The sequence below is a fragment of the Carassius auratus genome, chromosome 37 (genome assembly GCF_003368295.1).
Source record: "Carassius auratus strain Wakin chromosome 37, ASM336829v1, whole genome shotgun sequence".
In the NCBI taxonomy this organism is placed as follows: Eukaryota; Metazoa; Chordata; class Actinopteri; order Cypriniformes; family Cyprinidae; genus Carassius; species Carassius auratus.
In genome coordinates this window covers 9,740,641-9,756,066 of record NC_039279.1, presented here as the reverse complement: position 1 = coordinate 9,756,066, position 15,426 = coordinate 9,740,641, and the positions used below count along the sequence as shown (strand labels likewise).

Here is a 15,426-nt window from a genome sequence, read left to right as displayed (position 1 = left end):
TCTTTTTCTGTACAGTGCCTGTCTCACCATTCCTTACAGTTCTCCCTATCCGTCTTGTTATTTCTCTCTCTCTTTCTCTCCCTCTCTCTCTCTCTGCATGAGCAAGTGGCTCAATGATTTGGGGTGAACGATGACTAACGATAATCCCCAGTGATGGTGATATGATGAGATTTAAATGAACTCTGTCACAAGTGTTTAGGGTCATAAGCAGAAACGTGGCGCGGGGGGAGGGACGCCACTGTCTGTTTGAAAAATCAGGACATCAAGGGCCGCTCATTAACATGGTCAATGATCCTAAGTTAATTCACTTTCAGAAAGGCAGTCTCTGGATAATGATATCCTCCCAGCGTACAGACAGGTTTATCAAAACATTCCGTTACATCGCTGAACAGTCTCGCCATTGATGTCAATACTGACTTACATAATCTTGTAAGTGCCTAAATATAATTAACGGAAATGCAAGGGAAAATATTTCCCCCCCTTGTTAATTATGAGGTAAAAATGGTATTAGATATCTGCTTTATGGACGGTTAGCGATGTAGGTACAGCTAATTTACCCTCCTACACAAGGCTGATTCATTTAGTAAATACCTTTTATGCTGGCTTAGCAGCCATCAGTCCAACAAGCATCAAAAATGGCAGACGTAGCACTACAGAGACTCCACCAGTCACACATTAGAATTAGCCTAGATATCCACCGCTAATCGCATCAAGACATTAAGGGCCTTTAATTTGCTCATAAACATTCCCTGCCATCCCTATGCCAAAAAGCCATACATCAGTCATGGATGCTTGATTAATTGTCATGCCAATATATGGAAATATATCATCGGTGATAATGTTAATTACAGGCATTATGTAAAGTGTTACATATCTTGGGCTTACGCAACTCCTGCGAGCTCATTTTAAGACGCATTTCACGAAGACATCACTGCTACCTACCACCTTGCATTCTAAAGCGCATATCTGAACCGAGAAGCGAGGAACACAATGTTCCGAGTACATGAGATGGTAAATCATAACCTACAGCAGTCTACTTGGCATCCCATATCATTCTTGTGCTCTGAGCTTCTGTGATTTTGCTGATCGATAACACATACTGAAGCAACATATCCGCGCTGCAAATTTACACAGGGCACAGGGCATGCAAACTCTGGTGGAGAATATGTATTTTATTAAAGGCAAAGTTCACTAGAAATAAAATTATGTCACGGAAATTGTGTTAAAACAGGAATTTCTTTCTTTCGTGAAAAAGAAAATCAGAACAGGATAATGAGCTTCAAAATAAACACAAAAGGATCATAAAAAAAAAAAAAAAAAAGATTGACAACCCCAGTTCTCATTTACTTTTATTTTATTGAATAGAATTGTCAGGATACTCTTTAAAAAATACTTGTGTGTGTGTGTTTTTTTTTTTAAGAGAAAATCCAATTTGGAATTTTCAATAAGATGAGGTTTTCATTTTTAGGTGAACTTCCCCTTTAAATAAAAACGTGAAGTACGTCATAAATAGACACCAGCACGCGTTGTAAACTCCAGGGCTCAGCTAGAGAAATCATTACCTCACCGAGCTCGGAACGCATTTGCTGAGGCAGTCGTGCAACCGTCACGCCATGATGCCACCCCTGAGAGAGAGAGCTGATTCTTTTGGGAGTCAAGTTTGTGATTACAGCAGGAGTGGGCGTCAAAAAAAAATAGAACGCATGCAAAATAAATAAATAAAAACACATACAACTCTTCGAAGCTCAGTGCCAAACACTTTTCCAACCCCCTTTCCTCCACCTCCTCCACCTCCCACTCCTCCAGCACAGCATGTCATAGGAAATGCGGGTTCTATCAAATAGCATCCTCTGAGCAAGCACTGGTAGCGCCTTCTATTCTGAACATTATACAGATTTTATTCATGAGGGCGAGCTGAGGCGCTGCAGCTTTCTAAAACAGACCAGCACTTGGAGTGTTGGAGGTGGTGTAGAACACTGTGATTACCCTAATGATCATTCACAGGGCTCATCGGGAGCATGATTTTCTGTGAATTTCTACTCTGGGGGTTGTGTGAGAATGAATGAACAGCAGGGATGCTAAGGGAAATCTGTGCAGGTTTGAGCAAGTTCAAACAGTTGGGACCAAATGTCCATATCGACCATATTGAAAATCTGGGACTATTTTTATTTTATTTAAACCCTGGAAATAAAGTTTAAAAAGTTTGAAACATTTAAATCAAAACCGAAACTCTGACGTAAAATGAACAATTACTACACCATAAAATTATATTTCTATTCTACTTCAAAAATTCCAAGTTTAAATCAATGTGTGATTCTTTGTAACTATTTGTAAAAATGTAGTAACAATTTCTAAGTAAAAATTAAACACCAAAATTTCATGACATAAAATGTAAAAAAAGTAATTTTTTCATAGATGAAAATAAAACATAAAATAAAAATAAAAAAAATTGTTGGCATACGTTTTACAAAAAAAAAAAAAAAAAAAAAAAAATTCAGTCTTCCAAGTTTAAATCAATATTGCCGATTCATTGTGAATTATTTAATTATTGTGAAATTTAGTTACAATTTCTGAGCAAAAATTGTTTCAACACCAAATTTTCATAGCATAAAAAATTGAAATAATAATAATAGTTTTCCAAATTTAAAATAAAACGAGAAAATACTCACACTCTTTCGACTTCAAAATTCCAAGTTTAAATCATGATACTTGCCAATTATTTTCAATTATTTGATACATTTTCTGAGAGAAAATAGTTCAATATTCAATATTATGTTCAAGTCCAATATTATTTAAGTGTATTTGGGATTCTGCAATAGTTCTTGGTCTAAATGACTATATTTGTGGCTTCTATCATGCGACTCTATGCACAGACGGTCAGATGTTCTTTCAACCCACTGGATAATTCTCAAATAATGCTGGATAACAATTATCATCAGGGTTGACACAAACTTGTGGAATTCATGCAGTTTGTTGCTGCTGCATTAAAGAAAAATGGGTTTGTATTAAATACCAATCAAATCTGAAATACATGTAAATTATTTAAATAAAATGTTCACTTGAACTTTCGTGTGATAATTATCACAAGTGGCTTCAAACTTTGTGACCCAACAGCAAGTGTGTGTTTGTTTGTGTAAGACTCACAATCTGAAGCTGCAGGTAGTCTCCCAGGCCAGAAGAGCTGTCCACCCTAACCAGCACTGCATCCTTCTGCTGGGTGCTAAAGCCGACAGCCAGTCGGTCAGCTCGTGTGCTCGGTCTGTCGTTGGGCGGCCATGTGTACACAATGAGCCCTCCATCACGTCCAAATATGTATGTGGTTCCCGCTGCAGAACGAGATAGAGAGATAAACAGAATATTAAGTGAATACATCAAAGTAAGTGGGAAAAGTATTTCCATGCATATGCACGGCCCTGCTCCATTACATGCAGTGCGGGAGTTTCTTGATGAACCCATCAGAATGCCAGACAGCCCCTGCTGGCCCCTGATTGGCTAAATTATAGCCCTTATCTGACCCTTGGTAAGTTGATGTCACCAGGAGCACCTGTGTCTGCCGAAGCATGAGCTAAACAGAGTCGCTTTGCTACAACCACTCAACGCACACAACCCCCTATCCAAGCCCGGGGCTGATTGAGCTGATTACAGCCGCTCTCTTCACCCGCCGACACACCGGACAATCAATCCAGTCCCTCAGCCCAGCACCTACTTCTACATGCATTTATTCTGCCTAAAGGTGGGCAAACATGGCACAGACCAGACTATAGAGCTATTCCTGCTCAGCGAGATTCATGCTAATGCCTGATGGAGCTAATTACAGTGTCAGAGGCAGGTAGCTTACTGTGAGCAGGGTCACTGTGATTCAACGCTTGCAGGAAGGTTTCAATGGGAAATCAACGTCAAGCTTTTTGCATCGAGAGATAGAGAGAGACACTATTAATGGAGCTGATCTCATTAACTGGCGGACTGCGCTAGCTCTCTTGATCAGGCGTGAATTCAATAGCAAAACAGGGGCGAACGCGCTTCTACTGTGGCAGGTGCAGTCGGGGTAATGTTCGCAGAGCAAAGAGCTCATCAACCTCAAGATAACAGCCTCGGGAGATGCGAGACGCACTTCAACACTCTCCTCTCTGCGGAGCGTGACTGCTGCGCTTCTGAGCTCCAGATGCAGATAAGACGGGCGGCGAAGCAGTGCGGCGGAAAAACCCAGAGGAGGCCGGAGCTCTCAGAAGAGCAAAGTGCTGAGAGTGGTTTCAAAAGGGCTGGGTTATTTCCTGGCACGTTTCTCTATTTGCAGAGCCGTGTTCATTAGCTCCACTCTGTGTGATTTTCACCTGCGGGCTCTTGCCGGCCCCCTTGAACTCATCTCAATGAGACCGTTTCACACTGTGTCAGCGATCCGCTTGACCCCCTCCGAAAACAACACCCTCGGGGCAGGCACATTCGCTTACACGGGTACACAAATGTTCAGGACTACTCACGGATTCACACGCAAACTAACGCCTGGTTAGTGATGACTCCCTAGTCGGGCTTGTTTGAAATGCAGGGAAATGAGCTCTGCTCATTAGCGGGGCTCAGATGGTTGAACTTCACACACACATATGCGCACAGGCCATCATGTATGTGAAGCAGATAGGGAGAGGAAACGGATGAGATTTCGGCTCTGCTGAAATCTGTTCCGTGTGAACCGCTACGGCTGCCTGCCTCATATCTGTCGCTCAGTATGACTGCAATTCACAGCTGTGGGTGAGTGAATGGATTTGCCTGGGAAGGGAAGCGTAAAGCTGTGCAGAGATTTACCGGGAAACAAATAGGTAATGCACAGTGTACTGAAAGTTAATCAAAGCGCAATCACCTTTTAAAAATACAAGATGACATCTGACATCTGACATCATACATGCATTGGAAGGGATAGTTCACCCAAAGATGAAAATTCAGACATCATTTACTTTCCTTCATGTCCTCCAAACATCGAAGACTTAATAATATTTTGAAGAATGTCTTCCCTTATTATGTCTTTACATAGTAAATCCCCAACTGTATAGGCAAATAAAACAAATAGTCATTTTTCAAAATATACAAATTGTAAGTTATCCTTGTTAGAGAATAATTATTTAAATACGAAGTGATATTATTAATAACATGTAGTTACTATAGGGGATCAGTTCCCTGTAATTGTGCAAAATTATACAGTTATACACAGTGAAATAATGTTTTTTTAATATCTTATGTTGTGTTTCCCTGAAGAAATGAAAGTCTTGCAAGCATGGGACGACATGAAGGTGGGTAAATAATGACAATTTTGGGCCAACTATCCCTTCAAGAGACAACCGATCGTAAAAGAAACCACTAACAGAGGGATTAGTACTTCATTCAGAGGGCGCTGACTGAACATTATCCATTTTTTTAAAGCAGCCACTGATTAAGTAAATAAATGAGCATGAATTATTGATTATGCTGAAATAATTTAGTCTGTGAAGTGCTATGAAATACAAAGAGCTGTGAAATAATTCTCTTGAAATACCCGCCGTATTCTTGGAAGCCCTGTATAGTGACAAATGCTTCAAAACCAAGATGTGTTGCAAAAGTGGGAAAAGTGGGTTTGAATCTGGCCTGCGTCAAGTTTTGATCTTATTTTCCCCTTTTCTCTCCCTGTTTCCTGTCATCACTCCACATATGAAATATGAAAATATCTGTTGGATTCTGTTTGTGCAGTTGGCTCTCATCCCGACTACTCGGGAGCTTCTCCAAGGCACCCTCTTTTCATTCTTTCTTTCTTTTCTTATCTCCCTCTGCCTGACTTTTCACTCCCATCCCTGATGTGGTTAAGGAGCTTGCTGGCCTCCCTCTAACGGGGTTAAACCTCTTCTCTGAAGTCTATTTTCTGATGCTGTTAAATGAGGCAGGCTCTTTGTGCAAGCCAGACCATTAGCCCCTTAAATATGTTCCATCATCTCGGCTGGGTGGACAGCTGGGTCTGGGTTTTAAAGAAGACCCTCGCTACCTTACAACTATGTGGGTCTTTCCACTCCAGCGCCCTTCTAAGGTCAATCAGCAGGAAAAGGCAAAGGAGAGAGGGCCGACTGCTACCCCATAGAAAAGCTGTGTGAATGCTTGGGAGAACTGTTCTAATGAGATAGATATTACCTGGCCCTCTGGAATCCCATCATAGCTGTAATCTCCTTTATGTGCTGGTGAAATTAAATTACGCACCAGCTTCTTCTTCTGCCAGGGTCTTGGAGGCTCCGTATGGATCCCTCTCCACTTTTATTCACAAACTAAAATACTACTTTTTTTTTTTTTTTTTTTGCTTAAAAGAATAGTTCACCCAAAAATGAACATTCTGTCATCATTTATTAGCCCTCGTGCTGTTGGCATACAGGTTTAAAAAAAAAACATGAGAGTGATTAAATAAAAACAGAATGTAATTTTTTCAGTCAATTATACCTTTAAGACTCTTTATTTTCATAAGACTGCAAAAGTTCCCTTTAATGTAGCCTATGGGTTAGCATGTGTGCTTTGACACATCGAGACAAAATCTGAGTTCGAATCTGTTGTGTAATTTCCCGATCCCCTTGTCCCCTCTTCAAACTATCATTTCATACATAAAATAAAATAAAAATTCATATTTTATCATCTGATTTCTCAGATCCATGTTTAAATGTAAAATCTACAACATCCAATACAGTCATTGTCTTGGGGGCTCATCATACTGCTGAAAACACAATATTTATAAGCTGCGCTGAGCTGACTTTCCATCTATAAACATTTCAGATACACAAAACAATGTGCTAGTGTCTTGGATTGGGAAATGAATTGAGCTCCCACTCGATTCTGCTTCATGTCCCTAGATGCCTCTTTCCTTAGAACAGACGCATTATGAGGGCCCTTGGCAGTTTGGTCGAAAATTACGGAGCATTGTGTTTGGTTTGCCCACCTCCTACTTGCATGCAAGAATGAGTAACATCAGTCAAACTCTGCAGGGTTGGAGTCATTCACCCAGTGGGCAAACACACACACACACACACACACACGCACACACACTACAATCCAGTTCTGCACATCCAATGTATCGCGTGAGTACACACACACACGCAAACACACATGCACCCCACTGGTATGAAAATGCTGTCAAAATAAACAGATGGCAAAGTGAAGACCCCACACAGAGAAGTATACAAAAATCTTAAAGTAACACTTCAAACCACCAAAAATGAAATGGGATTCTGTAACTGTAACCTTCACAAGTCTCAAGAACACTGCAAGTGGCTTAAGAATGTTTCAAACTTATAATCATATGGGTAAAATGTGTACAGTGGCGTCCTAAAATTTTCTGAGACTACTCTTAAACTTAAAAATTTTTGGAATTGTTGTAAATAAAATGCAATAAATTAGTGTATAAATTAATAATATATATATATTATTATTCAACATCAAGAAGATCAAGCCCTTTCTTTCGGAACATGCTGCACAACTTCTTGTTCAAGCTCTTGTTCTGTCCAGGCTGGACTATTGCAATGCTCTCTTGGCAGGTCTTCCAGACAGACAGTTCTATAAAACCTTTACAATTAATCCAGAACACAGCAGCAAGTGAAATTTTTAATGAGCCGAAAATAATACACGTCACACCTCTGTTTATCAATTTGCACTGGCTTCCAATAGCTACTCGCAGAAAATTCAAGGCATTGAATTCATCAAAACCACCACTTGCTCTGAACCTATTTACCTAAACGTATTACTTCAGACTTATGTGCCCTCTAGAAGCTTGTGTTCTGCAAGTGAACATCGCTTGATTGTGCCATCCCAAAGAAGCACAAAGTCACTTTTACGGACTTTTAAATTAAATGTTCCCTCCTGGTGGAGTGACCTCCCCCAACTCAATCCGAGCAGCTGAGTCCTTAGCCATCTTCAAGAATCGGCTTAAAACCCATCTCTTCCATCTTTATTTGACCCTCTAACTTTTGCACTCACTATTCTACAATATTCTTCTATTCTCTCTTAAAAAAAAAAAAAAAAAAAAAAAAAAACCTACCAAAAAAAAAAACAACCTACTTGTTATAGCACTTACTATATATCAATGCTCTTTTGTTGTTTTTGATTGCTTCCACTGTCCTCATTTGTAAGTCACTTTGGATAAAAGCATCTGCTAAATGACCAAATGTAATGTAAATGTAATATATATATATATATATATATATATATATTATATATACTGTGCGGTTTGTCCCCTGCAACTACAAATATAATTCATATTCTCCCCCCATATTCTCCCTATATTTCAAATTTTTCAAACTGTGTTTTCTGTTTGTTTCCAGGCGAAAAAAAAAAGTTTTTGGACCCCACTGTATGTTTTACAGGTATGTGGTATATTATTTTCTGTGTGTTCTGCTACCTTATCCACCTGGCAGGTAATGGACAGAAAATTGTTTTTGTTCCATTATGCTGAGAAGAATAGGTGTGTGTGTGGGCAAGAGTGTGCTGGTGGTTTTTTATGAGAAGCAATTATAATGTTTACGTGAAATATGAGTCTGTGACATTGTATTTGTTTATTAAACATTCAATGCGAGCTGTGCTGCAACTACAAAACTGAGGCTTCTGCAATAATAAACAGGCAATTAAAAAGTGAATTACTGCAGCTCCAATTACCAGACTGACACCACAGAGCTCCACACCAACTGGGTAATTACAGGCAACAGCTCGAGCGGAACACTGGCCAACCTAAGAGGGTGCGGATGTGTAGATGAATGTGTGTATCTTTGCATATGTGTGTGTAGTAAACTGGCCGTTATCTTCCGCAGAAACAGCAAGAGAGAAGCGTTCGTAAATTTGACTGCGGTTTCTCCCTCCCTCCCTTTCCAAGAATCGACTTAAGACGCAGGTTTCAAAACCAGACGTCATGTTTGTGACAGGTCTAGTGCAACACATGGTTTTATTGTCTGCATGTGAAGGAATCCTCCGGCTGACTGAAATAGACTTCATCTCCGGTTGGGAGAGAGTTTAGGCTCTATGGTGGGTGGGTGCTTGGCTGCCTCGGGACACAGTCGAGAGTCCACATGGACAGCTCTAACACTGTTCAGTTCATGTATGCCTTATGGGTTTGATTTTTACATGCATCATTGGCATTGTCAAAACATGTTCCTTTCATTTCTTTAATACTCTCGTCAGTTATTGTCAGACCTGAGGGGGCTGAATGAATCAGAACTAATAAAACAATAAAACCCACTGTGAAATGTAAAGTCTTCTGATTAATTTCATGTTTAGTGCAATGTAATTTAAAGACAACAGCCTGGCACAAACTGAATTTTCTACAAATCTGGATAGCAGTGCGTTATACAGCATATTATAGCAGAACAATTAACCTTTGAGGATACTCGCCACAGCCGACTCTATGCTCCTTCACAGACTCAGATGAAAAAACAACAGTTCATATGTGAAAAGAGACCACTGAAGAGTGAAAGAGGCAGGGAGCATTGGGGTTTGTGGTCGTGGTAGAGCTCCTGCTGACCTTTCCAGGGCTAATTAGGGTAGAGCTGGGAATGAGCAGTCAGTGCTGTGCTGGCTGAAAGCCTGTCTGCTGTGGCACTTTAGTGGATGTTGTTTTGATTTGCTTTGTGTTTTTATAACGAGCTTTCGGCTCCTGAGCACGTCCAGGGGGTTTGGGAGAAGATGAGGCTTAGCCTCGGGGTGTGTGAGCGTGTAAATTTATCTTGTGAGTGTACAGTATTGTGTATGATTTGCACTTTTTGTATTTTGTATTGAAGAAGTATTTAGGAATGAGAAAAGAAATGAAAGCAGGAAAGAAAAAAGAAAAGAAAAAAGGTAAAAAGGAAGAAAGTTAGAATGAAAGGTAGGTGAGACGGACAAATGACAAGAAAGAATTTAAGCAGAGATGGAAAAAAGGAGGAAAAGAAAGAAGGAACTCTGGGAGTAAAGAAAGAAAGAAAGAAAAATAAATGACAGATGATGAAATTAAAGGAATGAATGAAGCAGAGGAGGATGAAAGAAAAAGCAAGGAAGTAAAGAAAAAAAACAATGGAAGAAAAAGGGAGAGGAAAGAAAGGAAAGAAGAAAGGAGGGAAGTAAAGGAGGAATTAAATTATAGAATGGCAAAAATTAAGGAGGAAAGAAAAGATGGAAAAAATAAAGTAGAGAAGGAAAAAAGGAGGAAAGGAGGAGAGAAAAAGCCGTTAGGAAGGAAAGAAAGTCAAACAAACAAAAGGAACAAGTGAAGAAATGAAGGAAGAGGAGAAAAAGATGGAAAAATTAATGAAGGAAGGAAAAATTGAAAAAGTTAGGAGGAAAGAAAGGATGAGAAGGAAAAAGAAAGGAAGAAGGGAGGAAAAGGCTGAAGTAAAGAAAGGCAGAAAGCAAATTAAGAGGAGGGAAAGAAGGAAGGAAGGTAAAAAAAAACTAAGCTAGCTAATGTATGTCGACTTTGAGCGATGAATTAAAAAATAACTATTTTATTAGACGGAAGCATGTGTAATAATCTCTGCAGGTGTGTGTGTGTGTGTGTCAGTACGTCCAGTCTAAGCCTCCCTGAGCCCCATGTGTGAGCTACAGTGACATAATGAGAAATCTCTGGAGGTTTGGCTCGACTGGGTTTATATTACACACCAAAGCTATTGTTCCTTCTATCTCTCTCTCACTCTCTCCTTCTCTTTCTGCAGATTCTCTTGGGAGAGTGTATAGCATTTAAAGAATCAATCACCTCCATACTATCAAGGGGATGATATGTCTTTCTCATATAAACTCGCACACCCATACACAATGCACCCACTATAGAGTTCAGCTTGCAGCCCTGTACAGTCACTCAATGTCTCACTGTTTGCAAGTGGTGATGCTATATTGTTCCCAGTGGAATAACACTGTCAAGTACATGTAGACTTGGACCACTCTGCTCATCCTTTTGCCTCTTTTAATTCCCTCTATCTCCCTCTTAGTCAAAACAGCCTACGCTTCCAATTCTCAGCCTCTCAGTATCATATATAGCCGGGCACAGCACCATTCACAAGCAAAATCTATGCTTCACCCTCATTACAGCAATTCAGGCCTCTTAAACTATAGCTCTGACATAAAAGAGAGCAAATAAGACAGAGATATATAGAGGAAGGTTACTCAACCTCATAAGCTCACTTACTCCAACTGTACTCAGATTTGCAGTGATGGAGGAGAGAGAAAGAGAGGGGCAGCATACTAAAGCAGCTCACATAGTCATTAATAGCCTTTGGAAACATGCAAGAAAGAAGACACTCACACGAACACATTTTTTTTTTTTTTATACGAGGGGGAGTAATGTTGAACCTACATGGTTCGATCATTTTCCTGTAGGTGTGAGAGAATTCAGCATTCTTCTACTGTATAACTTCATCTAAATGTAGCTTCTGTTATATTTGTCGGTGTAACTGTGGAGGAAAGAGGAGATAAAAGTGCAAGACTGCAGCAAATTGAGAGGGGGAAAACTGTGGTGGAACACCCACTTTGCTGGAGCCCAGGTTTATTCTGATAATTCAGAATTCTGCTTTTATTTATTTTTTAGTTCCCATCCAGTCATTTCAGTGGGAGAGAGGACACATTTACTGGTGCACACAGACAAGGGTGCATGCACACAATTTTCTGCACTCAACATAACCAAATGTAAATGTTTTTTAAATGACAATTTTGCTACAACAACAGAACTCGTGATGTTCTCAAACGGCGAACTAAAACAGTGCTGAAGCAGGTAGGGCTGGACAGATTTGCAGTTTGGCTGAGGTGGTGTCCACTGGTGCTGTAAATAGCATAGCAGACACATAGCCGGAAGCGGTTTCAGTTTATTATTATCAGCGCTTGTGAATTATGCTCAGCTGTGAACAATGTCGCTGAATATTCTTTGCCAAAAGAGGTCCGGAGGTTTGAGAGGTTTAGATTAGCTTGGCTGGGAGGGAGGCAGAGGCAGAAGCAATGGACCCTGATGCGCTGCCTCGCTGCCTGGGGGGACGCATTCGAGCAGCGGGGCTCTGTGATCTCAGCACACCCTGCCATTAGAGACGCCAGCTGTGTCACACACACACACACACACACACACACACACACAGAAAAGAGGAATATCACAAAGACAGAAGGAAAGAGTGATAGGGAGAGAGGCAAGGAGGTAGAGAAAAAAAAAAAAAAACTAAGAGCCTTTCAGAAAGGATGATAAATGACTTGTCTCACTTCACAAGCCTCCACTCTCTTCCTCCTGCCTCTATTCAATAGTATTTTTTTTTTATCAAAGCATTATCTGTGAGGATAATGCTGAGATGCAGCCAGGTCTCGTTATATAAGTGCAGTGGATCACATACTGACAGCTCAAGCCCCTCTGCACACACAGCGTGGAAATCGTCCTGATAGTTTTAAACAGGCAGCCGCAACGAGACATTACAACACAAACTGGGAGGGGGGGGGGGGGGAGATCTGGTGCAATAAAGCTGAAGGTGTTCAATTTATACTGTATACCGGTCTCAAGAGTGGTGGCCAGTGGGATTTAACGGGAATGTAGAAGTAATAGAGTTTCAAAGGAGGTGTGGGGGGTGCCCCAGTGTGGAAATCTTAGGATAGCTCTCGGGTCTAATAGAAGAAAAAAAAAGCCTGTCCACTGTCCCTTCTAGACCTAATTGGCTGGTTCACTGCGTTAAATCCACACACAACACAACAAGCTACGATGACCACGATGCAATTTGAATATAATTTCATCATGTCAAAGGTCAGCTCAAGTCGGTGTGCACGGATGTGGCCTTTTGAACAGGAGAGGTTAAGGATGTTGCCCCAGTGCTTATATAAAAACAACCCCCTCAATGGCCCCTAGAAATAACACAAAGATGCATGTATTCAAGGATAGTCAGCATAACAGAAGGCTGAATCGCTGGTCGCTAAGTGATTGTGGTGCAGCCAACATTATGCTCTCAACATTTGTACTCTGCATAATGCATCTGCATAATGTTCACAAACACCTCTTAAAGATCGCATTTGCATCCTGACCAAATAATTGCGCAAGTGCACTTACAGAGCTCGGCCAATTACCGTGATATTACAAGTGCATGATATCGTTTCTTATGCTAAAATCTCAGCACACAGAAAAACAGGAGCTCTAGGAACGAAAGGTTACTGAATGGCAAAGTGGTGAGAAGGTGAATGTGGCAGTTGAATAAGCTACGCACCATGTCCTGCCCGCAGGGGGGCGTGGGATCTGGCGGCAGGCATGAGGTGATGAGGCATATGTTGAGGGACGTACAGCTCCCCAGGCCCCTCTGCCAGAGCCAGGACTGACCCCAATGTCAGCGGTGGCAGCCAGAGAGCCACACGCAGGCTGATGCGGAGCAGGATGGAAGCAAGACCACCAGGAGCCCCGCAGGGCCACAGTCGCAGCATGCTACCGGAGTGCAAGGACTTTAAAGAGGGGCGTCCTTAGACCACCTGGCAATCCATGTCCCGCTCAAGCCTTGGATCCTGACCATGCAACAGCTCAATCACTGATGGAGAGACAGAACAACAGCACGTGCCGAATCCACATGGAGAGGGAACTTCAACAGAGTTCTTCCGAGATATGGATAAAAAATAAAGAGCATAGATAAGGTAAACTTCAGAAGGTTAATGATCCTGGTTTAAATCCCTCTGTTCATGGCATTCAAAAACGCAAAATCCTGCAGGAAGAAAAAGAAAGAAACCACAGAATACAATCCAGTACTCCAGTAAGGAAGGCGTAGTGGTGTATTTGAGAAGAGGGAGAAAAAAGTGAGCAGCCTTTGTTACAGACCTCCCAGCAGTCCTGGACTTTTCCTATCACATGAATCCCTGCTGTATCCCATGAAGACAAGGAAGCATCCCTCGTTATCCCCGTTGAGAGAAAAGGAGAGGAGCAGGGAGACTACCAGAAGCGATGGCACACACAAGACGAGATCGCCGCTGCAGCATTTAACTCAATACAGAGTGCCTCTCCCCCTCCCCAAACGACACACATATTCTCTCTCACACACACCACACAAGAGCTGCTGCTGCCTGGCTGGCTGAGACCGCACTGACTCTCAGAGGAAACATCAGCAGACACATCACAGGAGAACAGAAAGAGAGAACCAAGAAAGGGCAAAAGTGGTCTGCACGTGAAAAAGGTTGTCAGAGTTTCTGAAAATGTCAGCGTTAAGAAAGTCTTCCTCTTCTCTCACTCCTTACAGTTTCTCTGTAGCGGAAGCATTCATTCAGCTTAAGCAGCATGCTTAGAGGAAAAGACCCTCTGAATGAAGAGGAGAGGAAACGGAGAACGGTGAAGCTTGGCTGAGTTTTCCTCCCCCTCTTTTCCTCCTTCCCTCCCCCACGATCATCAAGGAGGCGCGTGCAGCTGTGGAAGGGGGTCTCGTGTCTCGTCCTCCTAATCGTTCTTTCGCTCTTCCTGTCTTCGTTTCTCCTTGACAGAGGGGTGGCTCGAGAAGAGTCCAGCTGGAACACAGAGAGTGTGGGCTCCTTTTCCCTTCACAAACTAGTTAAACCTCGATATACTCGTCCCTCTTCGGCCATTGTGTAGCTGAATGAGTTCTCTCACTGGGCGCACTTCAGCACCATGGACAGTGCCTGGCTTGATTCAATAGCAGTCTTTCTTGCAAGATGCAACAGTTGCTTCATTGTTTCAAGTAAGGATTGTAATTGTAGTCTGTTTTTATCAGAATACATTTGCAAGGTGTTTTATAGTTTGACATTTTGTTTGCAGATTTTGTGATGAAACAGATTGATTTTACAGTTTATGAAAATGAGGGCAAGTCATGCAACCCAAGCATGTTGCCATCTGCCCGATTTGTACCAAGTCAAAATACTGCTTAGATTGATGCCCAGGCTTTGACATCAACAATAAAAAGACACAGGAAACATTTGCTTAAAGGGGCAGTTCACCCAAAAATATACATTCTGTCATTATTTAACCTCCAATCTAGTACAGCTTTATTTCTTCTGTGGAACATAAATGACCATATTTTACTTTTTTTTTTTTTTTTTTTTTTTTTTACTATTTTTGTTCATACAATGGAGCAAAAAACAATGTTGAACCCTTCTGACTTTCATTTGATTACTCAAAATATTTTCTTTCTGTTTCACAGAATAAAATGTAAGGCAAGATTTAGAATTTACTTGCATAATTATATGGTTACACTACTGTCCATGACTAGTCACAACCCTTCCGTTGAGAACCACTGTTCTAGGTAAAAACCCAATCTATTCTACTAACGAGTGGAATAGGATGTGTAAATGAGCAGTTTAAAAGTGCCATCAATCAAAACCCCAAATACAGTGTATTTATAACTGTGAGTTTGTCACTAACAAATGAAACAAAAAAGAACACACTAAATAAATATTGTGCAAGTTTCACCCTCCCGCTCATGTGCACCCCATGCTGTGGGTGTGTTTGCTTGTTGGTTCAAGGAGGAA

The 15,426-nt window shown here is 41.2% G+C and overlaps 1 protein-coding gene across 20 annotated transcripts in view; it reads right to left on the bottom strand.

Annotated features, from left to right (window-relative positions):
* The window catches only part of LOC113056121 (neurexin-1a-like), a 177,795-nt gene that overhangs the window by 41,480 nt on the left and 120,889 nt on the right, over positions 1 to 15,426 (bottom strand). For 18 of the 20 annotated variants that reach the window (XM_026222655.1, XM_026222656.1, XM_026222639.1 and 15 more), the window contains one exon: positions 3,145 to 3,326. In XM_026222655.1, coding sequence (XP_026078440.1) covers positions 3,145 to 3,326 — 182 coding nt within the window. Of the gene's footprint in view, positions 1 to 3,144; positions 3,327 to 13,175; positions 14,888 to 15,426 lie in introns of those variants that run through there. The other 2 variants (XM_026222658.1, XM_026222657.1) reach the window with 2 other exon arrangements.